General features: G+C 46.8%; 2 protein-coding genes across 4 annotated transcripts in view; both read right to left on the bottom strand.

Moving 5' to 3' along the window:
* Positions 1-1,615: 1,615 nt before the first annotated feature.
* The window catches only part of TMEM241 (transmembrane protein 241), a 144,540-nt gene continuing 118,726 nt past the window's right edge, over positions 1,616-27,429 (bottom strand). Inside the window, exons 14-15 of one of the 3 annotated variants that reach the window (XM_073006424.1) lie at positions 21,717-21,781; positions 1,616-1,734 (exon numbers count right to left, since the gene is read on the bottom strand). In XM_073006424.1, the coding sequence (XP_072862525.1) occupies positions 1,704-1,734; positions 21,717-21,781 (96 nt within the window). In that variant the 3' untranslated portion in view covers positions 1,616-1,703. Of the gene's footprint in view, positions 1,735-7,966; positions 9,426-21,716; positions 21,782-27,429 lie in introns of those variants that run through there. The other 2 variants (XM_007974461.3, XM_037982443.2) reach the window with 2 other exon arrangements.
* LOC140709002 (developmental pluripotency-associated 5 protein-like) lies at positions 5,172-7,501 on the bottom strand. The gene has a single exon (XM_073006425.1). The coding sequence runs from the start codon at positions 5,943-5,945 to the stop codon at positions 5,511-5,513; it is 435 nt and encodes a 144-aa protein (XP_072862526.1). The 5' UTR covers positions 5,946-7,501; the 3' UTR covers positions 5,172-5,510.

The raw sequence follows: 27,429 nt of genomic DNA, 5'->3' as shown, positions 1-27,429 counted from the left end.
ATCTTTGTCTCCCTTTTCTGCCTTATCGCCTTAAAAGCATTTAACTCACTCTGAAATTCATTTTTTTTTTTTTTTTTTTTTTTTTGAGATGGAGTCTCACTCTCTCCCAGGCTGGAGTGCAATGGCGCATCCTTGACCCACTGCAATCTCCACCTCTTGGGTTCAAGCGATTCTTCTGCCTCAGCCTCTCAAGTAGCTGGGATTACAGGTGCCTGCCACCACACCTGGCTAATTTTTTTTTGTATTTTTTAGTAGAAACAGGGTTTCAACACATTGGCTAGGCTGGTCTCGAACTCCTGACCTACGGTGATCCACCCGCCTTGGCCTCTGAAAGATCTGGGATTACAGGCATGAGCCACCACACCCGTCATTTTGAAATTCTATTCCCCTGTTTGTTGCCTGTCTCTGCCACTAGAAAGTAAGTTCCAGGAGGGCTCATCTCATTCGTGGTTATATCCTCAGATCCTAAAACAGAGCCTGGCACTCAGAAGGTCTCAATATCTTTTGAATGAATGAATGATGTACTTTGAGCCAATGGCTAAGGGCTGTGGGTCCTGCCCTGCAATGGGGTCTGAACAAGGCATGGACCGTCCGTGGGGTCTTCCTCCGAGGACAGCGTCTGGGCTGAGGTCAGCTGCAGCAGAGAACGGTACTCCTAGAATCAGAGTCTAGACAGGGGAGGGGCTCAGAGTCCAGACTGGATCTGCCTGAGAAGAACAGAGTTCAAGGGTCTCAGAGGGCAGCCCACTTATGTTAGTATCTTGCAGAAAGGGCAGGACGGTGGGCCTCAGCTCTATTTTCTATTGTTGCATAACATGCTGTCCCAAAACTTACTGGCTTAAAATGATTTTACAGTATCTCATGCTTTTGTGGCAGGTTTTCATTCAGGGACTGCTGGGCAGGGTGATTCTTCTGCCCCATGTGGCACTGACTGAGGTCACCTGATGGCACTCGGCTGGCAGATGGGCTGATATGGAAGACCCTGGATAGCCTCCTTCATGAGTTGAGTGGTTTGGCAAGACGGCTGCAAGGCTGGGCTCAGTGGGGCCTGTCTCCTGGAGCGCCCACGCCTGGCCTCTCCTGCACAACAGCTCAGGGGTCCTGAGGCAGTCAGAAGACCAAGGCAGACACTGCAAGGCTACTTTGACCCGGCCTTGGCAGTCACATAGCACCATTTCCATCACACCTTATTGGCTACAGGCAAGGCGCAGAGCCAGCCCAGACCCAAGGGAAATGAACAGAACTGTAGAGCAGCATGAATACCACTGGGATGGAGGCAGGGTATCTTTGGAGACAAGTCACCACTGCCTCTCTCCGGGCTGGGCTCAGGGACACAGCCTGAAGCCAGGGACATTGGGTGGGGCCAGGAGAAGCCCAAAAGTCTCACCCCTTTGACTGGCTTTCCCCAGAACAAGGATCAAAGGACCATTAAGTAACCTCAAATGAGTCCTAACCACTTGAACTTCCTGCCAATTCCATATCCTATTTCAATACTTTGTCCAAGGCAACTTCTCAATAGAGATGTCATGTTCCAAGCGTGACTAACCACTTACGGTATTACCTGCTTGTGCTTTCACCCCGATCTGTGACTGTACTCCTTTTTTTGGGCATGCAGACCCAGTGAAAAGAATGGTGTCCTCTCATGACACTGCCTCTCAGGGTCCAGAAGCTGCAGATTTTCCTTCAACCTTCGAGCTCCTCAGCTATCTGAACATGCCATTGCCTGAAAACAAACTGAGAACCAACAAACAGTGGCTATGTGCTCTGGAAACACTCAGAGTGATAGTTCAGGTGAGAGCAGTGCCATTTCCCAAGTGCTCCTGGTTGCTCCAACCCCATCCACGAAGAGTCTCAGACAGAACCCGAGGGAGGAGGCCGGGGAAAGAAACTGGGACATGCTGGGAAGGCAGTTGCAGAGCAGGCCACAGACCCTGTCCGGTGGCAAAGGGAAGGAGCGTGGCCTTCAGGAAGAGTCATACATCACCTCAGAGATGTGAGGAATCCACACCTCAGCACTTCTTGCAGAACTGACAACCCCTGTGAGACATGGGGACCTCATTCCTCCTTCTCAACAGAACTCTCCAGCATGAAGGTTCAAAGCATGGGCTTTGAATAACCTGGGTTGGAGTCCCAGCTGGGTGGGCCTGGAAAAGTTACTGAATCTTTTCGATCTCCTTGGTAAAATGAAGAGAATGTCCCCTGCACTTATTGGGAAGAATCAATGACAGGAAGCCTGGAGAGTACCTAGCACAGTGCTTGGCATGAAATAGGCATCAGTAACTATAATCTTAAATATGATTATTGGGTCAGTAACCCCAGCAACCACCACCAACAGCCCCTTCTTTTGCCACTTCCCTGGCCCCAGTGTAGATGAACTGCTCTAAATCAGCAATAAGGCCAGGCGCGGTGGCTCACACCTGTAACCCCAGCACTTTGGGAGGCCGAGGCGGGCGGATCACTTGAGGTGGGAGGTCTGGACCAGCCTGAACGACATGGTAAAACCCCATCTCTACTAAAAAAAAAATACAAAAGTAGCCGGGTGTGGTGGTGCATGCCTGTAATCCCAGCTACTTGGGAGGCACAGGTAGGAGAATTGCTTGAACCCGGGAGGCAGAGGTTGCAGTGAGCCGAGATCGCGCCATTGCACTCCAGCCTGGGCAACAAGAGCGAAACTCCATCTCAAAAATAAATAAATAAATAAAAATAAATCAGCAATGACCAACAGACATACCTTGGGAGCCACATCTATGAACTCAAATTTTCTAGCAGTCACATTACAAAAGATAAAGGGAAACAAGAGAAAGTAATTTTGATAGTATATTTTATTTAGCCCAATATATAAAAAAAATTATTTTAACTTGTAATCAATAGAAAAATGATGTGATATCTTACATTCTCTTTAAAAAACATTAAGTCTTTGAAATCAGTATGTTCTTACACTTACAGCCCATCTGAATCTGGCCCAACCACACTCCAGTGCTCCAAAGCCACAGGTGGCCAGGGGCATCCGCACTGGACAGCACAGGGCTAGAGGCACTGGGTAGGCCCTTCCCTGTTCCAAGCTCAGTGGCCTGGATGTGGGCAGAAAGAGGAGTCTGGATCTGGGTTTAAGCTACAAGAACTCCCTCCCCAGGGGTAACACAAATATTTTCTGTAATACTCCCCTGCCAGGATTGAAGAGAATAGAAAGAAAGGCAAAGGAAAGAAAATAAATGATTTATTTTTCCTTTATTATCATTTTTAGAGACAGGGTTTGGCTCTGCTACCCAGGCTAGAGTGCAGTGGCACAGTCATGGCTCATTGCAACCTTGACCCCTGAGCTCAAGCAATCCTCCTGCCTCAATCTCCTGAGTAACTGGGAGTTATAGGTATGTGCCACCATGCCTGGCTGATTTTTATTTTTTATTTTTGTAGCGATGGAGTCTCACTGTGTTGCCCAGACTGGTCTCAAACTCCTGGGTTCAATCAGTCCTCCCACCTCAGCCTCCCAAAGTACTGGGATTACAGGCTTGAGCCACCATGCCTGGTCCTTATTTTTCTTTATATCCACAGCAGATAAGTAATAATAAACCATTGTACACAACCTTGCCTCTCCTAATAGAAAACACATTCTTGGCCGGGCGCGGTGGCTCAAGCCTGTAATCCCAGCACTTTGGGAGGCCGAGACGGGTGGATCACGAGGTCAGGAGATCGAGACCATCCTGGCTAACACGGTGAAACCCCGTCTCTACTAAGAAATACAAAAAACTAGCCGGGCGAGGTGGCGGGCGCCTGTAGTCCCAGCTACTTGGGAGGCTGAGGCCGGAGAATGGCGTGAACCCGGGAGGCGGAGCTTGCAGTGAGCTGAGATCCGGCCACTGCACTCCAGCCTGGGCTACAGAGCAAGACTCCGTCTCAAAAAAAAAAAAAAAAAAAAAAAAAAAAAAAAAAAAAAAAGAAAACACATTCTTTATTTATACCAATAAAAAAAGCCCCAAAATCCCAAAGCTCTGACTGGGGTCCAGCGAGGATTAAGGTCATCAGGTGCCAAACAGGACCCAAGGGCAAAGGGACAGTGTGGGGTTACCTGGAGACTCCCTGTGCAGAAAATGGGAGCTCAGGGCTACAGTGAGGAGGCCACTCCACTGTTCAGGTCTTTGGGCTCACCCTCCATTCAGTGCTGAACACGTGAACTTGGTCATAGAAGATGGTGGTTAAAGCTTGAATAAAAAGGCCCAAGAACCAATAGAAATGGAAGGAAACTGATAGCATACTGACGAAATGCCTTATCCTCTGCCTCTTGCTGATGTCAATGTAAGAAAAGATCTGAGATTTTAAGAACAACGGGCAGGGGGCAACATAGTGAGACCCCATGTCTACAAAGAACAAAAAATTAGCTGGGTGTAGTGGCACGTGTCTGCAGTCCCAGCCATTTGGGAGGCTGGGGTGGAAGGACTGCTTGAACCTGGGAGGTTGAGGCTGCAGTGAGCTGTGACTGCACCACTTTACTCGAGCCTGGGTAACACAGTGAACCCCTATCTCAAGCAAATGAAACAAAACAAACAAATAAACAAAAAAACAAACAGGACGCTGAAAGATGATTCAAACAACCAAACAGCACCAAAAAAATACGGGCTTACTAGAGAACCATTTGAAAAAGGATCTAAAACTTCTCGGCAGAAGCTTTTGGGGCCAGTTCTGCTGGAAAGAGGACTGGGTTTGAACTGCATGGCTCTTTGCAGTCATCAGAACCTCCATTTGCTTAAATGGCACTTGGAAAGACAGGTATAAAATGACACTTGGACACATGCCACTTTCTGCAAGTGGAAAAGAACTGGTCTCTGTTTTACAGAGTTTTATGGGAGCAAGAGAATAAGGACAATTCTAAACCCAGATTTTTTTTTTTTTTTTTTCAACTTATTTAAAACTTTATTCTTTTTTTGACTTTTTAAAATTATACTTTAAGTTCTAGGGTACATGTGCACAACGTGCAGGTTTGTTACATATGTATACTTGTGCCGTGTTGGTGTGCTGCACCCATCAACTCGTCAGCACCCATCAACTCGTCATTTACATCAGGTATAACTCCCAATGCAATCCCTCCCCCCTCCCCCCTCCCCCCTCCCCACGATAGGCCCCGGTGTGTGATGTTCCCCTTCCCGTGTCCAAGTGATCTCATTGTTCAGTTCCCACCTATGAGTGAGAACATGCAGTGTTTGGTTTTCTGTTCTTGTGATAGTTTGCTGAGAATGATGGTTTCCAGCTGCATCCATGTCACTACAAAGGACTCTTATTTTTTTAAAATGAGAAAAAATGAAAAAAAAAAAAAAACAACACTTTTTTTTATTGGCAACCATCAAAGAGATATTCATAACAAGACTCAGAGCTAAGGGCAGAGACCCCTAAACAGATGGTTTTCCTTAACTCTTTAGGCTGGAGCAGATTTTAAACCAAGCTGAAGGAATCACTCCAGCTCTGGCCACAACCTAATCTCTGCATCCTGGCCTTCATTGCATTGGCTGGAAGCTGGTTCACTTCATCCAAGGGCCTAGTTCGAGGGCAGTCATGGCTTCCGCAAGTTTGAGCATCCCTCGCTCCTGGCGCTGGCGGTGCCACTCAGCCATGGACTGAAGCATCCACTTGGTCCGGAGCTTGGACAAATAGGAACCGTAAACCACGACCTCGGTGAGGTCTGAAGACTCCAGGGCCTTCAGCTCGAGCATGGCCTTGCTCACTTGCTCGATGTAAGGGATTCGAGATCCGTCCGGGCCAAACATGGCTCTCAGCAGCCGCGTCTGCACCTGGAACACCTCTGGATCTTTCAGGTCTTCGGGAACTTTCACCCACGGCGGGATATTTCTACGTGCCGGGAGCGTTCCCATCTTATGACCCTCCGAACCGAAGCCACGCTCCAGCGCTAAACCCAGATTTTCTATTTGATCCTCAGTCTCTAGAAAGTTTGACATCCTCGATGAAGAACAAAAATAAGTTGAACATGGACACAGGGAGGGGAACAACGTATACCGGGGCCTGTCCGGGGGTGGGGAGGGAGGGAGAATATTAGGAAAAATAGCCAATGCATGCTGGGCTCAATATCTAGGTGATGGGTTGATAGATGCAGCAAACCACCAAGGCACACACTTACTTATGTAACAAACCTGCACATGTAGCCCAGAACTAAAAATAAAAAAAAAAATTTAAACGAAAAAAACAAGTAGAGACTCTTCAAAATGAGAGGGTATGTCAGGCAGCTACTATTATTTTTCCTTCAAATTAATAAGTGTCAGGTACCTGTTTAATCAGCTGGAGGTTAGAAAAAAATAATACAAATATTTTTCATGGAAACAAACAACAAGACGAAACAACAACAAAAGTCAGTTGAAAGCCATGTGTGTTAAGGTCACTCTTAGCATTTTCACCTTACATGAGAAGCGGAGACCAGGAAAAGGCAAGGGCATGAATTTAGGGTACTCAAGTTCCAAATACACGAATCCATCAAGTTCCAAATACACGAATACAGCCACCGACTGAGCTGACGGTATTCCCCATGGGGCTGAGTATGGGCATGCGTATTTCCCGGATGCCAGGGCAGGGGTCTCCATCAATACATGGGTATTCAACACTATGGGGCCTGGCTCCCTGCTTGAGGAGGACTCATGGGTCACCCTGAATGGCCCACACTCTCTGACACCTGGCAGAGTGGTCAAGTATTTGAAACATCTGTTAGGAACAGAAATATTTAGAGTTAGTCATTATTTTCTTAAACTTTCTTGGTGGGTTCAGAAACAAGTGACCATTTTGTGTAAATTCATTTATGTCGGAACAATGAGAACACATGGACACAGGGAGGGGAACATCACACACCGGGGCCTGTCGGGGTGTGGGGGTAGGGGAGGGATAGCATTAGGAGAAATACCTAATGTAGGCGACGGGTTGATGGGTGCAGCAAACCACCATGGCATGTGTATACCTATGTAACAAACCTGCACGTTCTGCACATGTACCCCAGAACTGAAAGTATAATAATAAACAAAAGAAAAAAAAGTTCATTTATTTTGACTCCTACAAAGGCAAGGAATAGGGTTTCTGTTGTTGTTGTTGTTGTTGTAGTTGTTTTTGAGACAGTCTTGCTCTGTTGCCCAGGCTGGAGTGCAGTGGTGTAATTTTGGCTCACTGCAACCTCCACCTACCAGCTTTAAGCAATTCTCCTACCTCAGCCTCCCGAGTAGCTGGGACTACAGGCATACAATACCACATCAGGCTAATGTTTTTGTATTTTTAGTAGAGATAGGGTTTCACCATGTTGGCCAGGTTGGTCTTGAACTCCTGACCTCAAGTGATCTGCTTACCTCGGCCTCCCGAAGTGCTGGGATTATAGGCGTGAGCCACTGCGCCTGACCAGGAATAGGGTTTTAATACAATTTTTCATCTGGCCTGAAAAATATACTTCAGTGTTAATGATTTGAAATCTCTGAGATATCAGGGAATGAAAGGGATTAAAAGCTTTTTTTTTTTTTTTTTTTTTGAAACGGAGTCTCGCTCTGTCGCCCAGGCTGGAGTGCAGTGGCCGGATCTCAGCTCACTGCAAGCTCTACCTCCCGGGTTTACGCCATTCTCCTGCCCCAGCCTCCCGAGTAGCTGGGACTACAGGCGCCCGCCACCTCGCCCAGCTTGTTTTTTGTATTTTTTTAGTAGAGACGGGGTTTCACTGTGTTAGCCAGGATAGTCTCGATCTCCTGACCTCGTGATCTGCCCGTCTCGGCCTCCCAAAGTGCTGGGATTACAGGCTTGAGCCACCGCGCCCGGCCGGGATTAAAAGCTTTAAGAAATAGAAATATAAATATGTATGTGTGTGTGTATACATATACTGTTTATTTTTTTGCCCAGGGAAGACATCTGTCAGTGCTCATAAACCCTGTTTCCTCTGGTGACAAGTCAGTACCAGCTTACCCTAATGGTTGGCAAAAAAAGGACATGCAGAATTCAATGCAACACACATCCTGACAAGTTTATAAGGACCACGAGAAGTTTAGAGGCAGGAAATGAATACTAACATCAACCACAAAAGTAACATCACTCACTCCAGAGTTTAAAATGCTGGTACACAGGTGAGGGTAGGCCTTAGGCAAGCCAGCATGACAGCAAAGGACGGACGGACCCAGAGAAGACTCCAAGGATGTAAAATCACGAACGAAACAAAACATACAACCAAGACTCACCATAAAAATGGTAACTGTGTGAGGTAATGCATTTGTTAGCTAGATTTAACACTCCCAAAGCATTGTGTTGTGCATAATAAATGCATACTGTTTTGTCTGTCAATTTAAAAATAAAAATGAGAAAGGCCAGGTGCAGTGGCTCATGTCTGTAACCTCAATACTTTGGGAGGCCGAGGTGGGAGGACTGCTTGAGCCCAGAAGCTTCAGACCAGCCTGGGCAACACAGTGAGATCCCCATCCCTAAAACAATAAAAATAGAAAAAAATGAGCCAGGTGTGGCAGTGCACACCAGCTCCTCTGGATGCTGAGGCAGGAGGATGGCTTGAGTCTAGGAGGTCAAGGCTGTAGTGAGCTGTGATCGTACCACTGCGCTTCAGCCTAGGCAACAGAGTGAGGCCCTGTCTTTAAAAAATAATAATAGGCCGGGCGCGGTGGCTCAGGCCTGTAATCCCAGCACTTTGGGAGGCCGAGACGGGCGGATCACGAGGTCAGGAGATCGAGTCCATCCTGGCTAACACGGTGAAACCCCGTCTCTAGTAAAAAATACAAAAAAATAGCCGGGCGAGGTGGCGGGCGCCTGTAGTCCCAGCTACTCGGGAGGCTGAGACAGGAGAATGGCGTAAACCCGGAAGGCGGAGCTTGCAGTGAGCTGAGATCCGGCCACTGCACTCCAGCCCGGGCGACAGAGCGAGACTCCGTCTCAAAAAAAAAAAAAAAGAAAATAATAATAAATAAAAATTTTAAAATTTTAAAAATGAAAAAAAAGAAAAAAGAAAAAGACAACCAAACCCCTTAGGCCCACTACCTCGCACCGAAAGCAGTGTTTGGGAGACAGCATGTGGCATCCAGAGGTGTGGAGCTCAGTCGAGGAGAGTAGAGCCAGTCCGTGAAATCCTGTACTTCCTGTTTCTGCAGAACCAGCTTCCAAATGGGAAGATGTAACAGACCGCTCCTCTGCAGCGACCTGCAGACCCCCAGAAAGGGCACTCCTTGAAGCAGCAGGGCCTCGGCCTCATCAGCCACCACCACATTCACGTAGGCGAGGGCGATGGCGCTGCCCACTGTCCTTGCGTTCCTCTTTCCGACACATTCAACAGGGAGCTATGAGACCAGGGGCGATGTTCTCCCGCAGCAGCTGGTGAGTCTCCTTCTCTTGACCGTCTTGTTCAGGAGCCCTTCCGCTCTGAGAAAACCAGCAAGGCCTCTCCAAGTGCACCAAGCAGGACGCTGCAAACAGCAGCAGAAGGTCAGCTCTCCACTCCCCCGGGACCCCTGAGCCGCCTGGCGCCCACATACACAGGGCAAGGGGTGCCTCCCCTCATTCTGCAACTGTGACTCATCACCAGCCCGGACTGCCATGCTTCCAGGTCAAGCCCAGGAATCGCTCCAATCACTCGGGGTAGACCTCGGGTACACATGCGAGGTGAGAAGGCTGGGAGGCGGGCTCGAAACCTTCCCTCGGGGAAGTAGGTGAAGCATCCCACACATCCCGACTCGGTGAGGGTGAGCACTTGGGTTAGTGCTCTCTGGCAGAAACACAGACTTCCGGCAGGAGCGATCCTATAGACGCCTCTGGTGCTGTTGGCAAATTGGGCTGAGGCATACGAAATCACACAGGTATCCATATTCTTAAAATTAAGGTGACAATCTCAGAATCTTTTCATTTCATGTAAACTACAGAACATTTAAAGGTGAAAATACAAGTGGGGAATCATCATTTTCCCACCAGCACAGAAAGACACATGGCCAGTGATCTGGAAATGAAAAAGCAGTGGGAGAACTGGAGACAGTGAGGGAAGAAGAGCTGAATATTTTAACATCCCTCAAATGTAATACAGCCAAAGTCCTCTCCACTTTCTATTTTGAACCTCGCCACAGACAGTCTATCTGAATTCTGTCAGTCTTCTGGGGCCTGTGCTGGGCCATCATCAAGGGGCTATGGTGGTAGGTGTCTGATGGGGAGAGCCCTTTTTCAGAGGTGCCAACGGCCCTTTTGGTCAGACCCTTTCCTTCCCTTCTTCTCTCATCTGCCTACCCAGCACCCCAATCCTTCATACGCTCACTCGCAACACACACCCAGGCCATGGTGCCTTCGTATCTTGAATGTTTGTTGTGCTGAGTGTATGACACACACATAGGCTGTCCATGCTACACACCTGGTGGAAAATGTTCCTTTGGTGGGTGACCCTGACATACAGGTAACACACACCATTTTCCACTTTAGTACAGGAATGAATTGACTATGAGTGGGAATATAAAAACAATATGCTTTAGGCGCCGGGCGCGGTGGCTCATGCCTGTAATCCCAGCACTTTGGGAGGCCAACGTGGGCAGATCACAAGGGCAGGAGATCGAGACCATCCTGGCTAACAAGATGAAATTCCGTCTCTACTAAAAATACAAAAAATTAGCCGGGTGTGGTGGCGGGAGCCTGTAGTCCCAGCTGCTCAGGAGGCTAAGGCAGGAGAATGGCGTGAACCCGGGAGGTGGAGCTTGCAGTGAGCCGAGATTGTGCCACTGCACTCCAGCCTGGGCAACAGAGCGAGACTCCGTCTCAAAAAAAAAAAAAAAAAACCAAAAAACCAATATGCTTTAGAATCAGGCCAATTCAAGCTCTGACGCAGGCATTTGTTAGCTGATCTTGTGTATGTTTCCAGCCTTAGTCTCTCCATCTGCACCATGGGAGATGATCGCATCTAATAGTCTCTGTGAGGCTTAGAAATAACACATCAGAAGCAACCCACCCCTGTGTTTAGCCTATGATAGACAGTCACTAACATAGGATTATTAATATTTTCTAGCCGACTGCCCTCTGAGAGTAGCAATCCCCTCCTCCGTGGTCCTCCTGGTGGGCCACCCAACTTCTGCCTGAAGACTTCTAGTGAGGGGCATGTCCTGTTGAGCAAGGCGAGCCTGTCCCACGGATGAGTGGCTCTGGTCAATTAGATTCACATGCATCTCCATGGGCATCTCACTTGTGGAAGCCACTGGGGTTGGCAGGGACTGGCTGAGACATGTTCCTTCCCCATGCTGACCCAGGCAGCCCTTCATCACACTAACTCTACAGCAGAAATTTCTTACAACCTCGCCTGCGAGGCCAAGGCTGCTCTCCAGAGCTAGAGAACAAATGTACTCCTTCATCAGCTTGGAGACTAGGAGAATCCCCCAAACACTGTTATCTCCTCTCTCTGGTGATTAAAGCCTTCTGGGGGAAGGCAGCAGGAGACACTGGCCAGTGAGGTGGGGGGGCTTGGAGGATGTCCCCCCTGGTTCACAATGGGGATGGAGGAGAGGGAGCCGAGGGAGATCGATGCCTAGTACCTTACTCCAAGTTGGGATGTACTTTCCTCTTTCGTACGGAAATAAGACTGTGATAGTGATAAGTTGATCAATCCTGCTTAACTCACAATAATGTAGCTAGAACGAATGTCCATGTTATGAACCAAATGACTATCTGTGGACATCCCTAGATCTGTAATCATCATTGTCAGCACTGTCTCTGTGACAAATTGTGACCCAAGTTCCCAACGACCCGATTTGGGAACGAGGCCCCTTTGTGAAGCTGGGAGCCTACTTGTGCCTTGTCCAGCTCAAGACCCCAGATGCTGAAGGGTTCTATCACCTCTCCTCTTTGGAAAAGACATGACTGTGAAGGGGAGGTGTTCTTTTTGCACACAGGCTCACCTCCAAAGACCTGGCTTTCCCTTTTAAGTGATTACCGTTCCCCCTGTAGCCCTTCAAGAGCATGTCACCCTGCCAAGCTCCCGGGCAATGTAGAGTCACCGTGACCGGATGCAAGGGCTGCACAGAGCTTTGGGTTTGGGAGGTTTTATTTCTGCAAATGTAACCAGGAGCTCGGACATTCTATACACTATCCACTAATCCTCCTTAATCACCAGGGAGAAAACCAGGGTAGCGGCTGGCCCCTTGCCACTTTTACTCCCATAGCCTTAGAACAATGCTGGAGTGTAATAACCTTGCATTCTGTCCCTTGGCCTGAACTATTTTATGGAACACCAAAGCAGCTTAGTAAATACTAAAAATGAAAGCAAACCTTGGTTCAGTTTACTGTTAGGAGAGCCAGGGAGGTAAGCTTTGATGTTGTTTTCTAAACAGCAGGAAGGGCTGACATGTGTCCAGGAATCTTAATAGCATTACAACTATTTAAGTCAGAGCTTGACTGAACTGTTTGCAAATCTTGTAATCCCCATCATTCCTGAAATGAACAAACTTCATGTAACCAAGGCATAAACATCAGACTGTAGGGCACACATGACCAGAAATATCCATCACTAGCTTCTCTTCCAGAGGTTTATTTTCAGCGCTTCTCCAGCCCTTCTCTTCCTCCTATGAGGGACCCAAGGCTCCATCTAAATTTTACATTTATTGTTACGGCTATTCAGTTAGTTCCTGTTGAGCCAGTAGACAGAGGATGGAGGCTGCTTCCTTTACCTGGCTGCAGGCCCCGCACCTAATGCAGCACTCAATAAATACTGATTCAACGAATAGTGAAACTGTTAATATTTGATCCCCTTTCTCCCATCTGGGAGAAGTCCTAAACTATTTGGTCTAAAAACAGTTTGGTCCTAAACTATTTTTTCCTTTTTTTCTCTTCCTCACCACAATGTTTCTGCCCCATGCTCCATTCCTCGGGGCCCTGCCGAGTGAGTTCATAATCTATTAAATTATGATAAAATTTGAGAGGTAATGAGCAACGTTATTGAGAAGGCCCTTCTTACATAGAATTTTAAAGAGGAGGTTTCAAATTTTTAATTCAAATGGAAAACTCACAAATTTCAGACACTATGATCCTGAAGGCATTTTGGAGTGTGATGGGGGACGTTTTCTTTGCCCCTAAATTCATTCTTCCTATACATAGGTTTGGGCAGCCTCCATGAAGTTCCTTACAATTAAAGCGATAAGAAATCTTTACTCAAAGATTATATACGATCATTTTCTAAAGACTCTCGGCATTGGTGAGGTCTGTGCTAGGCTCAAGTTCAAGTGATCCTCATGGCTGATAAACAGCGATCAATGGCAAGTTCAGTGAACGATGTGCAAAGGGGCAAATGTGATCATCATGGACTCCTTAGAACAAGGAAGTTGCCTTTTGGTTATTCTTTTCTTTCCTTCTTCCTAAACTACTCCAAAGAGAAGGGTAACTCTCCCCGTCCACAAAACGGGATTCAGAGAGGAGGCACCATAATGAATTCCACTTGACAGGGATGCAGCTCTCAGGTCAGAAGCTTTCTCTTTTGTATGCTTCAAATCTCCTTTGCTGAATTTTGAAATAGAGGGAATTAATATTACATAAAACTGTTAATTAAAAATGAACAATTAAATAGAAATCTGGATATGTAAATTACTGGACTTGAAACAGATTGTTTTTATAATAATTGGCTGGATGAGAGCAGTTGTTTTTAATTAACTTTAAAAATTGGCCAACATTGGGTACTTAGGTTGATAATTGTTCTTGGATAAAATATTTTGAAGGCTGGCCACACAGTGTTGATTCAGCAAGTATTCAACACCAGGCCTAGAGACACAAAGGTGAATGAAACACACCCTTTCTCCTAGAGCTGCTCCCAGCCTGGTGGGAGAGATGGCGCCAGCCACCTGTCACTCAGTGCAGCAAGTGCCTACGGAGCCAGACACAGGCACAGGGGGTGGGAGGAGCAGCTGAGGACCTGACACTTGAGCTGATCCAAAGCTCTCATTCGATGAGCAAGTTCCTTAAGATCTTGCTGAAATTTCAAAAGGCATTTTCTCCACCAGCCCCCATGAACTTTAGACCAGTGATTCTCAACTGGGGGGGGACTCCTGGCAATGTCTGGGGACATTTTTCGTTGTTACAACTGAGGGGGTGCTACTGGCATCTAGCGAGTGGGGTTCAGGTTTGCTGCTAGACATCCTACAAGGCACAGAACAACCCCTCAAAACAAGGAATTATCGGTCTCAAATATTAATAGTGCTTTGGGTGAGAAGTCCTACTTCAGACGGCCTACTTTGGGCAGCTAAGCTGTTGTCCATCCAAGGAGGAGGATAATGACATATATATTTGAACACTTATCCCCTACACGGTGATCCCCCTGGAGTCAGGGAATGCGCCTTGCTTACTTCTGTAGCCTCAGAGCCCAGCCCAGCCCTTTGGTGGAATGCATGAATATACAGATATATAGATGCAAGGATACTGGCTGGAGCAGGGTCCTCCAGTCTCAGCCAGCCTAGGGTGGTGGAAGCCATGGTGGATTGGAGAGCACACGCCTACGTGAGGAGGAGGCAGCCTCTACTCATTCCAGAAACTGCTGCTGTGTGCAAATGCAGGCCCAACATTAACAGCTGCTCCACATTTTCAAAAGAATCTGGAAATCTGGATTTGTATGAGGAAATCACCCGATTTCAAAATGGTGATGACTAACTTAAAATTTGAAAAGCAAATGACAAGAAATAGTAACTATACCGGCACACACAATAGGTCCAAACAAAATAGGCCTGCAGCCTCTGCCCTTTGTGACTTCTGATCAGTTTAAAGTCCCATGCCACAGGGATCAGCCGCCACCCCTGCCTGGGCTCTGAGAGCTGGTCACCCAGCCACGCTTGAACATGCCTAGTATATGGACGAGGCAGACCAGCTCTGTGAAGCACCGTCCACTCTTCTGGTGGTTCACTTTGTGGTTGGAAAATTCTTTCAGGCTGAAAACACACCATCTTTAACCTCAGGAGTCCTCAAAAATCAGGAAATTCCAAAGTCAAGGTTCCTTTTGCAATAATCACACATTCTGTTTCCTTGATTTGGGTACACACAGCCTGTCTTTCCATTTTTCTCAGGACATACCATAAAGTTCACAGGATATGAAACAGCCCAGAGACAGCCTCTTACAGACGCCTGCTTCCTTACTATTCCGACTCAGCTTTTCCTCACACTGGAGAGCTGTCTTACTCTTAGCTCTCACATTCAGTTCAATACCTGGGTTTCTTTGGCTCATTTTGAAATTCTGTACAAAATGTGGTCAATGCAGGCTTACTTGTAAGAGAGAAAGATATTGTCAAGAATTTAGGGGCTGGGCGCAGTGGCTCACGCCTGTAATCCCAGCGCTTTGGGAGGCTGAGGCGGGTGGATCACTTGAGGCCAGGAGTTCAAGACCAGCCTGGCCAACATGGCAAAACCTGGTCTCTCTTAAAAATACAAAAATTAGTCGGGCATGGTGGTGCGTGCCTGTAATCCCAGCCACTTGGGAAGCTGAGACATGAGAATTGCTTGAACCCAGGGAGGTGGAGGTTATAGTGAGCTGAGATTGCACCACTGCACTCCAGCCTGGGCGACAGAGCAAAACTATCTCCAGAAAAAAAAAAAGAATTTAGGCTAGGCTAGGAGTGGTGGCTCCCTCCTGTAATCTCAGCACTTTGGGAGGCTGAGGCTGGAGGATTGCTTGAGGTCAGGAGTTTGAGATCAGCCTGGGCAACATAGAGAGACCCTGTGTCTAAAAATACTAATACTAATACTACTACTAATAATAAAATAAAGAATTTAGACAAACACTATGAAAGCTAAGGATGCAGAAATTTGGGGAAAAGTCTCAAGAATTTATATATATATATTTATATATCATATATAATTATATATAATTTATATAATAAAATATAATTAATAAAATATATAATTATTATATTATATATTATATATAAAACAATTATATATCAATGACATTTTATATATCAATTATATATTATATATAAAATACATATATTCTCTTTATAGAAAGAGAGAGAGGGAGAGAGAGACGCATGCATGCATATACGTATCTCAGGGGTTTCTTCTCTGGGCAGCTGGATTTTGGGATGTCAACCTGCCTACCATTTGTGTTACCCCTCCTCAGAAGGACAGGTGCAGAGGAAGAGTGGGGAGACAGATTAGCTCCCTGCTTCAGAGCCCCAGTTCTGGTTACAAATCACTGAGTCTCCACTGGCTGCCCTGTCTTCCCAGGTGAGAGGCGCCCAGAACTCTTCCATCCCCCAACTCTCAACCCAGCTAAGCCTCTTCCTCTGCATGAGGCCCAGTTCACACCAGCTCCAGGGGCACCCTTGCAAACACTCCTGGCCTCTCTCCCTCCTTCAGTCTTCCTATTCGCTGGGCATTAACACAGTTACTATCCGATCCATCCCATGAATTAGCTTTCTGATTTGCCCTTCCCTTGATAACCCCTTAAGTGTTGCATATCTTATATTTCTTATGGTTTCCACATACTTTGCATACAGCAGTTACTCAATAAAAATGTTTAACTGATTGATATTATGGAGTTATACCTATGGTATAGGAAACCTATGACAATGAGATTTTCCTCCCTAAAAATGTCTACTGGACATTCTTAGCTTGCAGGTCAGTCCCTGAATAGGAATTAGGACTGTCTTGTGCTGGGTGACACTCTGTTTCCTCTGCTGTCAAATCATCTACATACTTTTTATGGAGGATCACAGTGGTGGGACGAGGAACATGTAAGCCAGTTTCCCTTACAGCTCATGAGCTTCCGCCTGTACATTATCTGCACTGCTGTAAATCCTTGGTGTTTTTCAATTCAGTTCTAGCAGGTTACGGGGCATTGTACACACAGAGACCTGGGTTTGAAATCTGGTCCAATTGCCTAGTAGCTATAAAATCTTGGGAAAATAAGTATCTCTGGACCTCAGCTTCTTCATCTTTAAAATAGGGATAACTCGGAAGATTGTCGTAAAAGTAAATGAGATACTATTAATGTAACAAATGTCTGAGGCACAGTAGTTGCCCAATAAATGGTTAGTTATTATTATTAAAAAGAAGAGGAAGACACAGCAGGAGGAGGAAGAGGAAGGTGTAGGAACATTTTCTTTTTTTTTTTTTTTTTTGAGACGGAGTCTGGCTCAGTCGCCCAGGCTGGAGTGCAGTGGCGCAATCTCGGCTCACTGCAAGCTCCGCCTCCCGGGTTCACGCCATTCTCCTGCCTCAGCCTCCCGGGTAGCCGGGACTACAGGCGCCCGCCACCTCGCCCGGCTAATTTTTTGCATTTTTAGTAGAGACGGGGTTTCACCGTGTTAGCCAGGATGGTCTCGATCTCCTGACCTCGTGATCCGCCCGCCTCGGCCTCCCAAAGTGCTGGGATTACAGGCGTGAGCCACCGCGCCCGGCAGGAACATTTTCTAATTTTTCTTTTCCTTCCATTTGTCTTCCTGGGGCAGGAAATGCCCCCACTGGCACTCCTGAGAAAGGTTAGAAATTCCATTTTCTGGCCGGGCGCAGTGGCTCAAGCCTGTAATCCCAGCACTTTGGGAGGCCGAGACGGGTGGATCACGAGGTCAGGAGATCGAGACCATCCTGGCTAACACGGTGAAACCCCGTCTCTACTAAAAAATACAAAAAACTAGCCGGGCGTGGTGGCGGGCGCCTGTAGTCCCAGCTACTCGGGAGGCTGAGGCAGGAGAATGGCGTAAACCCGGGAGGCGGAGCTTGCAGTGAGCTGAGATCCGGCCACTGCACTCCAGCCTGGGCGACAGAGCGAGACTCCGTCTCAAAAAAAAAAAAAAAAAAGAAAAAAGAAATTCCATTTTCTGAGTGCAGTGAGCAAAACCATTCATTTCTGTCCATCTAGGATGATTCAGATATGGACCTGCCCTCAGGCAGGGCAATGAGCATCTATAGACACTGCAGAGGCAGTGATTTTTGACTTTTATCCAAGAATGGTTCCTGGCACATATGAGGCACTTGATAAATGTCTGTTTACTGAAGGAACCCCTTCCAGCCCAAGGCCACACAAGATGCAAGTTCACCTCTTAGACTCCCCATCATGGTATTCCACAGGGCCACTGGTCCTGCCCCTCACACTTATCCCATATGAATCTCCTGCTGATGTTCACAAATAACACTGTTGTTTCTGTGGCTATGTCAGCATCCAAGGCCATTTTATCTACAGAAGAATCCTGGGAGATGGGAGGCTGTCCTGGGCACACCTGGGTACCAGTGCTGACCCCCACCAGGCAGCATGGTGGTCCTTGAGTTAAGCAAGTGACAACTCAGCAGGTCCAACTTGCAAACAAATGCAAAAAAAAAAAAAAAAAGAAGGGGAAAGATTAGCTATTAGGACTACTCCGATTGCAGGCACGGGAAAAATACTTACTTTCTTCTTATTTTTTTTTTGAGATGGAATTTCGTTCTTGTTGTCCAGGCTGGAGTGCAATGGCACGATCTCAGCTCACTGCAACCTCCGCCTCCCGGGTTCAAGCGATTCTCCTGCCTCAGCCTCCCAAGTAGCTGGGATTACAGGCACGCGCCACCACACCTGCCTAATTTTGTATTTTTAGTAGAGACAGGGTTTCTCCATGTTGGTCAGGCTGGTCTCGAACTTTGGACCTCAGGTGATCTGCCCGCCTCGGCCTCCCAAAATGCTGGGATTGCAGGCGTAAGCCACTGCGCCCGGCCAAAATACTTATTTTCTAGAGTCAGGCTTTATTTGAGCAAAGCTAAGCAATACTATGCTTTTTCTTTCCTGATAATACTGGTAAAGAAATGTAAAAACCTATTCCAAAATTTGCCTGCACTTCAATTTTATAGTGCTATTCCGTGGGGGAAAAAAATCTGCCAAGTCATATATAGGAACTAGAATGGAAATAAGCACAATCTTAAAGTGGTCCTAGGCTTGTTTTCCTTTTTAAAACAAAGGACAGAAGACCAGTGAGCAGTAGCAACAAATGTGAATTTTTCTACATAATGTGCAGCATCCAGGATTGAGGCCAGGCTATCCCTGGTCACAGGGAAGGAAACAAAACATTGTCACCAGCCCAAGGAATAGACTATTTATGTGTGATGTGTGTGAGGGCTGCTCGGTGTGGTTTCATTTCAGAAACACTGTTGTGGCTGGGCCCCCAGATCTAACACCTCCTACGGTGAACAGAGTCCACCTCCGTTGGGTTACACATCCATGGCCAAATGTAGCACTGTTCTCACCCTTCAACCAAACCGTGGCGATGTCTGGCAAGAGGAGTTTGAGGGAGTGAAGGATGAGCGACTTTCGCTTTTTACTTGACATATTTCTGTATTGTTTTAAATGTCTTATAAATAGCATGCATTACTCTATTGCTTAAAAGTACATACATATATATTCCCCAAATTAAAGCATGTGTGTTCATCAGCAATGAGCTATTTTAACCGTTTAAACTCTCCATTACTTCCTCCCTCACCCTCACCTTCCTACAGACCACAACCCAAACCCTTGGTAACAATCACCTACTGGTCTGAATATTAGTAATCAGAATAGATAGCATTCTTAACTCTCCTGGGCAGGTTTTGTGCAGAAAGTTCAGGGTGAAACCCACCTGATCACTTCATTCTTGTCCCTATGTGGTCATAACCAACTGGCCCTTGAAATGAGAGGCACATGGTCCTAATGAGTTCAGAAGGCCTGTTTCCCGTCTCAGATGGAGAGCTCCGAGGCCTGAGCGGAGGGCGAGCCCGGGGCACTGGTCACAGCTGGGTCCTCTCCGACAGTAGTACTTTCTCTGTGCATCCCTGTGTTACTCATGGCCCAAACCTCCCTTGTGAGTCACGGGCTCTGAGGGCTATGGGGCAGGGCAGTGTGGCCTTCTCCAGGAGGTGTGTCCTGAAGCTACCATCACAACGGCCACACCTACCTCCTGGGATTCTGAGTCCCCGCTGTGTCTCCCCACGGCCATGCGCCTGCCTCAGTCATCCTTCTGAAGAGCCTGCCTGTCCCCATCTGCCCTGCTCAGTCATCCTTCTGAAGAGCCTGCCTGTCCCGGTCTGCCCTGTTGAACACCACCCCACACCCAGCTGTCTCCTGTATACCCCCAGGGTCCTGCGCACTGCTTCTGGGAGGGAGGCAGACCCTCATGGGCAGAAAGGAATGAATCTGGTCACAACAGTCAGAACTGTCAGGGAGGAAATTAGCAAGGCGACAGGAAAAAGCTAGCAGGGCTTGCACAGGGTGTGGCCAGGGAAGCCTCTCCGAAGTCACCTCGATTTGAAGACCTGGGGGATGAGCAGTAGTGGCCAACTGAAAGCAGGGAGGAAGGTATCTGGGACGAAGTGACAGGCCCAGAAGCCCTGAGGAGACATACGCCGCCATGGCCAAGGCACAGAAAGGCTCTCCCTCCCCGGACCTCCAGGCAGATTTGGCAAACAACCTACTCCTGTATCTCCACTCTGTGGCCCAACAGGCACCGCACCTTCCTACATTCAAACCAACGCCCGATACGCCTCCACCACCGCCTTGCCACACCTTGCTCTTCACACAGCATTCTCCATCTCAGTGAAAGGCAACCTCATTCTTTCAACTGCGCGGACCTCAAACCTAGAAGTCATCCTAGACTCCTCTCTCTCAAATCCTAGTGCCTCAGGTATCCTCCCACGTCTCCCCACCTCCACTGCTATCAGCCAGTTCTCAGCCATCATCATCTTGCATCTAGATCACGGCCAGAGCCCCTGGTCTTCTTGCTTCCTCCCCAGCCCTTGGCACTGCTGTCCCCCAACATCCCCATGGCTCACTCCCTCACTTTCTTCTGGTCTCTGCTTAGGTATCTTATGAGGCGTGCTGTCTTTATGCAAATGGGTAGTGCGTTCTAAACAAGATCATTTGGAGCTTGTCTGAGAGAAAGTTAATGGAAAAATCAAAGAAAAAGAAAGACACAGCACGTGCTCTCTCTCTCTCTCTCTGTGTGTGTGTGTGTGTGTGTGTGTGTGTGTGTGGTGTGTGTGTGTATATACAGTTGCCCCTCAGTACCCACAGGGGATCTGTTCCAGGACTTCCATGGATTGTCAAATCTCTTATATAAAATGGTGTTGTGTTTGCCTACAACCCATGGACATCCTCCTGTATACTTTAAATCATCTCTAGGTTACTTGTAATACCTAATACAATGTAAATGCTATGTAAATAGTTGTTATACTGTACATGATGACAAGAAAAAAAGTCTGTATATGTTCAGTACAGATGCAGCCATTGCAGGCCTAAACTACATCGTTGACCCACAGTTGGTTGAATCTGAGGATCTGGAACCTGTTCATGCAAAGGGCTGACTGTGTGTGTGTGTGTGTGTGTGTGTGTGTGTGTAGAGTGGTTTACTAAACATTACATATTGTTATACATATTATATTATACATATTATGCATATACATACATATACATATACACACACATAGTGGTTGACCAGCAGCAGCTGTTCTGGGGTGGATGAGTGAGGGCGATGTTCTGTTTCTTGCTCTGGATGCTGGTTATGGTATACAGAATGGTTGGTTTGTACAAACCCATCAAGTAGTATATTTATGATATATGCACTCTTCTGAATTTGCATTTACAGGTTAATAAAAGTTTTGTTTTTTTTTAAAGTAAAGCTTCACTAATATGAGATTTACATTTGGATGGAGATAAACAGCCAACGCACACTCCCTTTCGGCAACATTTGAGAGCAAAATTTAGCATCCTGATGAAACTCAGTAACTAACTGGCACTTTATCTCTCTATGCAAAAGACTTACCATCCCGTGGTTGCACTGGTCAGGATCGCCTCAAACAGCAATATTGATAAGCCAGCCGTGATTATCTGTAGAAATAATTTCAACAAAAGGTCATTACACCAGCAGGGCTCTGGTAAACTGCAATGTCATTTTTTTCACAAGCTTAGTTCATTTGAGTTCGGATTCCTGCCATCAGGTACTTCTTTCCACTTCGCATGTCCTCTTCCCCCACACGCTTCCTAGTCAGCCCCCTGTACTTAGCGGTGCCTCTGAGCCAAGCATTTGGTGTAGAAAAGGCTAAGTCTTAGTCTGTTTTGGAGGTGAGAATGTTCAAAGAAGCATTTAACTTCCAAATTCTTCAAAAGGGAGGCGCACAGCCAAGGCCGCCCTCATCTCTCTCCAGGGAAGGGGTATATTAAGACAACTCATTTCCATTTTGTCTCAGCAAAGCAGAAATCATCTCCAAGGTCAGATGTGTTCATTAACCGGTTCTCAGATCCTCCAGATAAAAACTTATCTGTCGCCCAGCCTTTGTCCGATGCACCATCTCTCTGTCCTCTCCTAATGCTCCCATCTTTCTGATCCATGACACACATTCTAAGAAACCTGGTGCATCCTGGGGAACGGAGTGATTGAATCATTAATTAATTATTTGCAAATATCTAGAAGCCAGAGGAGAGGGAAGAGGCTACCTTCACATCTCTCAAGGCTGGAAATTCCAGAAAAGTGTCTCAGGAATGGCAGCCACAGGACTTAGACCCCAGAAGTGCCTCGAACCCCTCAGCACCAAGAGTGTGTGTGAACCAGTGGCCCAGCTCTGTCCACATTTGGAAAGTCTGCTTAAGGAAGGATGTTTCTGGCTTCCAATCTTCTGCATCCTGCAGGTCAACACAGCTTCCACGGGGAAGGTAAGCTTAAGAATCTGCTTTCTTGCAGTGAGAAGTGGGATGTAGGCCGCGCTGCGAGAGGTTCAGTTGAGCTGCAGGTCCTCAGAAACGTCAGCTACCATCTCCTTCAGGGGGATTTCATGTGCTGTCTTGGAGGCCTCTTTGGGTCTCCAAGCTGGGAGCAAGGTAGCAGACAGACAGGCAGAAGGAAGGAGTATGTTTATGACCTCATGGTCACCGTTTACCATCTCAGAAAGAAGTCTGGAACTACAAATCCAGAACCCTCGTGATAGGATGTAAACGTGGTGAGATTTTTGGAACTTTTCTTTGTAGTTATTTGGTATTACTTTCTGCCTTGCTTTATTGATTTGTAGCAAAAACCTTGACTACAAAAAATGACCTGGGTATTGTCCTGAGGGGCAATAAAGAAGTAGATACCCAGCCAGAGAGACAATTCCAAGAATACAAAGGATAGGGAAAGAGATTTCTATAAGTGGAGACTAATGGTGGCTTTTTCTTAAAGATCATATTGAATGACAACTTTTGAGTTGATGTGCATGATGAATGGATGAATGTCCCTCTTTTCTTTTCCTTTTTTTTTTGGCTGGAGTGCAGTGGCATGATCTCAGCTCACTGTAGCCTCGACCTCTCAGGACTCAAGCACTCCTCCCAGCACAGCCTCCCGAGTAGCTGGGACTACAGGCATACACTGCCACACCCAGCTAATTTTTAATATTTTCTGTAGAGAGAACGTCTCACTTTGTTGCCCAGGCTGGTCTTGAACTCCTGGGCTCAAGCAATCCCACCTGCCTTGGCCTCCCAAAGTGCTGGAATTATAGGCGTGAGCCACCGCGCCTGGCCCTTCTTTTTTCTTTTTTTTTTTTTTTAAACATTTAATTTAGGACTTCTGCATCTATGGTCATAAATGAAGTGGGCTAAAATGTTATTACCTCTCAATGCAATTGTCTGGTCTTGGAAACAATGTTGTACTAACCACATAAGTGAGTTCATCAGCTTCTCTGCTTATCCTGCAACAGTTATAGATGATCTTGACTCTGAAAGTTACCCCTGACTTGAAGGCCCCTGGACCTAGATCTCCTAGCTAGAGTGACTTTTAACGGCTATTAACCTAATCAAGTCTTCTCTTTCTCGTTGTTGCATATTTTCCATTTTCACTTTTCCCAAAAATGCATTTCATCCAGGTCTCCCAATTCATTAACATTTAGCTGTTTGGAGAAATATTTTACATTGCTTGTGCCTGTTTGATTACCTTCCTTTTAATTCTTTTTTTGTTGTTCTTGTTATGTTTCTCTTCATTCTCCCCACCCTCTTCATTAGTCTTGACTAAAGTTAACTATGTTGTTAGTCATTCTTTCCTTTTGCAACTTCTTAGACACGGCCTGGGATGGTGCCAGTGGAGATGTATTTCTTGGACTTGCTGAGAAAGGCTCCGTCCCACTGACGGATGTTGGCTGTGCTGGCAGCTCAGCATAATGGAATACTTGCTTGATTTACAAGTTGGGACCCAACTTGTCTTTTCTACGTCCTCACCATTGTCTTTATCGTCCTTGCCTGTTTTTACCAGTTGTTCAAGGCCTTCTTTGATTGGCTTCTTCTCTTTGTTCTCTGATTGCCTATCTCAGATGACTTTCAGTCCAGCTGGTAAAAAAGGACAACTGCCCTGGGTCCCAACACACCCACAGCCTGGGCTTTGTGCCTCTGCTCCTCTGGGAGCCTCTTGAGCTTAGGAGGAATCCTGTCTGCCGTGAGATAGACAGCTGTTCTGCTCATTCCTCTGAACTGCACCTTTTGCCAAAAAAAAACACATCTTAAACATTTTAAACCAGCCCTTACTTGAAAAGAAGGTTGGTTTAGCAGCCACGCCGGTGCCTTCGCCATCTGCCGCTTCCTAGAAATGTTTGTATAGTCTCCTGCCTTCTCCTGAGCCACCTTTTCAAAATTCTCAAGAGTTGTATCACTCAAGGGAGCAAGTGTGCTGCTGTCTGAGATCGTTTATCTTATTTCTGTAGAGAATGTAGACTGAAGTTGTTTGTACCGTGGGACAACTGTGGGGTCAGACGGGCCCAGTTTTAATCTATTTGGTACAAACTTCTTGCTTGCTTTTACTTCCATCACAAGCCCAATGGTCAGCTCTCTTTTTAGAGGCATTCTCTCTCTCTCTCATTCTCTCTCCCCTCTCTCTCTCTCATACACACACACACACTCTATCTCCCATACACACACACATACACACGTGTGCGCATGCACACACACACACACAGACACACACGCGAATGATCACCAAAGTTCTACTATTTCATAAAAGTCAGTTCATAAGAAAGGACAGCTGGGCGCGGTGGCTCATGCCTGTAATCCCAGCACTTTGGGAGGCCAAGACGGGTGGATCACCTGAGGTCAGGAGTTTGAGACCAGCCTGGCCAACATGGTAAAACCCCATCTCTATTAAAAAATACAAAAAACTAGTCGGGTTTGGTGGCGGATGCCTGTAATCCCAGCCACTTGGGAGTCCAAGGCACGAGAATCGCTTAGACCCGGCAGGAAGAGCTTGCAGTGAGCCGAGATCGCCCCACTGTACTCCAGCCTGGGCAACAGAGCGAGACTTTGTCTCAAAAAAAAAAGAAAGGGCAAAAAGCAGCCAACAACTCTGCTCAGAGAGGTGGACACTAGGCACTGGCGGCCTGACTCCCCAGTGGAGGACTTGCCCCCATGCACTGCCCTCACTGTGGCTACGGTTCAAATGCACGTCTCAGCAGAGTGACAGATTTCTGTACATCAGGAGCCTGTGGAGCTGCTCAAGAACACTCAAAAGTGAGACTGTTAAATCCGCTCGTGCCCAGAGTCCGCCTCATTCGTAACTGCATTGAGGAGGAAACAGAAGCCAGGAGAGGCGGAGTGTGCCAAGTCTGGGTACAGGATGTCCCACGTGTAGTCACCCAGGGCACAGCCCAAGAGGCGAAGGGACTCCCTTAACTCACGTGGGGAGACAGTGACCCAGAGATGGTGTGTGACTGCTCCAGGGACCCAGGGAGTTCGTGGCAGTGAGGAACAGAACCAAGGCCTTGACTCCTAGATCAATTTTCTCCAACAGTCAAAAACTCAAGGGCCCACACAAGCTCTATACAGCTTTTAAAAAGAAGAACCCAGTGAAAGCAGGGCTTCTAGCAGATATCTGCACACCCACGTTCATAGCAGCACCACTCACAACAGCCAAAGCTGGAGGCAAACCAGTTGTCCATGGAGGGACAGACAGAGAAGCAAAATGTGGGGCGTACCTATGAATATGAATATTATTCGACCTTAAAGAGGAAGGAAACTCTGATTAATGCTACCCCATGGAAGACATTATGCTAAGTGAAATACACCAGACACAGAAGGACAAATACAGTATCATTTCACTTGTATGAGTTACTTGGAATTGTCAAACTCATAGAGACAGAAAGTAGAATGATGGTTGTTAGGGCCTAGAGGAGCAAGGAATCGGGATTAGTGTTTAATGGGTACAGTTTCAGCTTAGGAAGAAAAATTTGTGGAAATGGATGGTGGTGATGGTTGTACAATGGTATGAATTTAATCAATGCCACTGAACTGTCCAGTTATAAATGGTAAATGTCCAGTTACAAAATGGTAAATCTTATGTTTATTTTAGCACACACACAAAATCCATTTCTTTTTCTCTGCTTAAATTCTTTTTTTTGAGACGGAGTCTCACTCTTTCCCCCAGGCTGGAGTGCAGCGGCGCGATCTCAGCTCACTGCAAGCTCCGCCTCCTAAAGCTCACACCATTCTCCTGCCTCAGCCTCCCAAGTAGCTGGGAGTACAGGCGCCAGCCACCACACCTAGCTAATTTTTTTTTGTATTTTTAGTAGAGACGGGGTTTCACCGTGTTAGCCAGGATGGTCTCGATCTCCTGACCTCGTGATCCAGCCTCCCAAAGTGCTGGGATTACAGGCATGAGCCATCAAGCCTGGCCTTAAATTCTTAATTCTTACCCCTTTCCCCAACTTTGTTTGTTTTTTTTTTTTTTTAAACAAAATATTTTTAAGAGTTGGGGCCTTGCTATGTTGCCCAGGCTAGAGTGCAGTAGCTATTCACCGGTGAGATCAAGGCTGTAGCCTTGAATTCCAGCTCAGATGATCCTCACACCTCAGCCTCCTGAGTAGCTGGGACCACAGGCACCATGACACCTGATATCTTCCTCCTACTTTGCCTGACTAAAGCCCCTAGGCCTCAGGCAAGAGTCCTCCAAAAGGATGATGTGTTCTCTCCCCAGCACTTGGTTTCTACCTGCTTGATGCCCCCACTACTGTCCTGTTCATCAGTGATCTCTTTACAAGCCTATCTCCCCTCTCTGCACTGTGAACTCTTCAGGTCAAAGACTTGGAAGCCATCACAGGACCAAGCTCAGTGCCACAGAGCCTGGCTCAGTCACGTTCGACAAAGGCTGGAAGGAACTTGAGCCTCCGATCCTCTCTGGAGGGCACATGAACATGCAACAGGCTTAGTACTGGCTTCCTTTTTGCTCACTTGGAAAGTCAGCTCTGAGGAAGAGGCTCCTCATGTGCTTGAAAGCTCAAAATTTGCTCTGAGACATATGTAGGAACATGCAGTTTCAGCACAGAAACAAAATCTTTTATCATTAAGCCTCAAATAAGCATTTAAAAGCAAAGGGGTAAAACAGGGAAAATAAAAAAATAAAAAAAAAAGGAGCCCCCTGTGACTCTGGAGCACTTGGAGGCTTACCAAGGAATGCACTGGTGTGAGAGTGTGACGAGAAGCATAACTTTAATTCCCGACTTCCAGCTCCTGGGTGACAAGGTCACCCAGGA

This window comes from Chlorocebus sabaeus, chromosome 18 (assembly GCF_047675955.1).
Source record: "Chlorocebus sabaeus isolate Y175 chromosome 18, mChlSab1.0.hap1, whole genome shotgun sequence".
Taxonomy (NCBI): Eukaryota; Metazoa; Chordata; class Mammalia; order Primates; family Cercopithecidae; genus Chlorocebus; species Chlorocebus sabaeus.
This window is presented reverse-complemented; position numbering and strand designations above follow the sequence as displayed.

What these genes read in the sequence shown, in the direction of transcription:
- LOC140709002 (XM_073006425.1), bottom strand. Translation starts at nt 5,945, where the DNA reads ATGTCAAACTTTCTAGAGACTGAGGATCAAATAGAAAATCTGGGTTTA.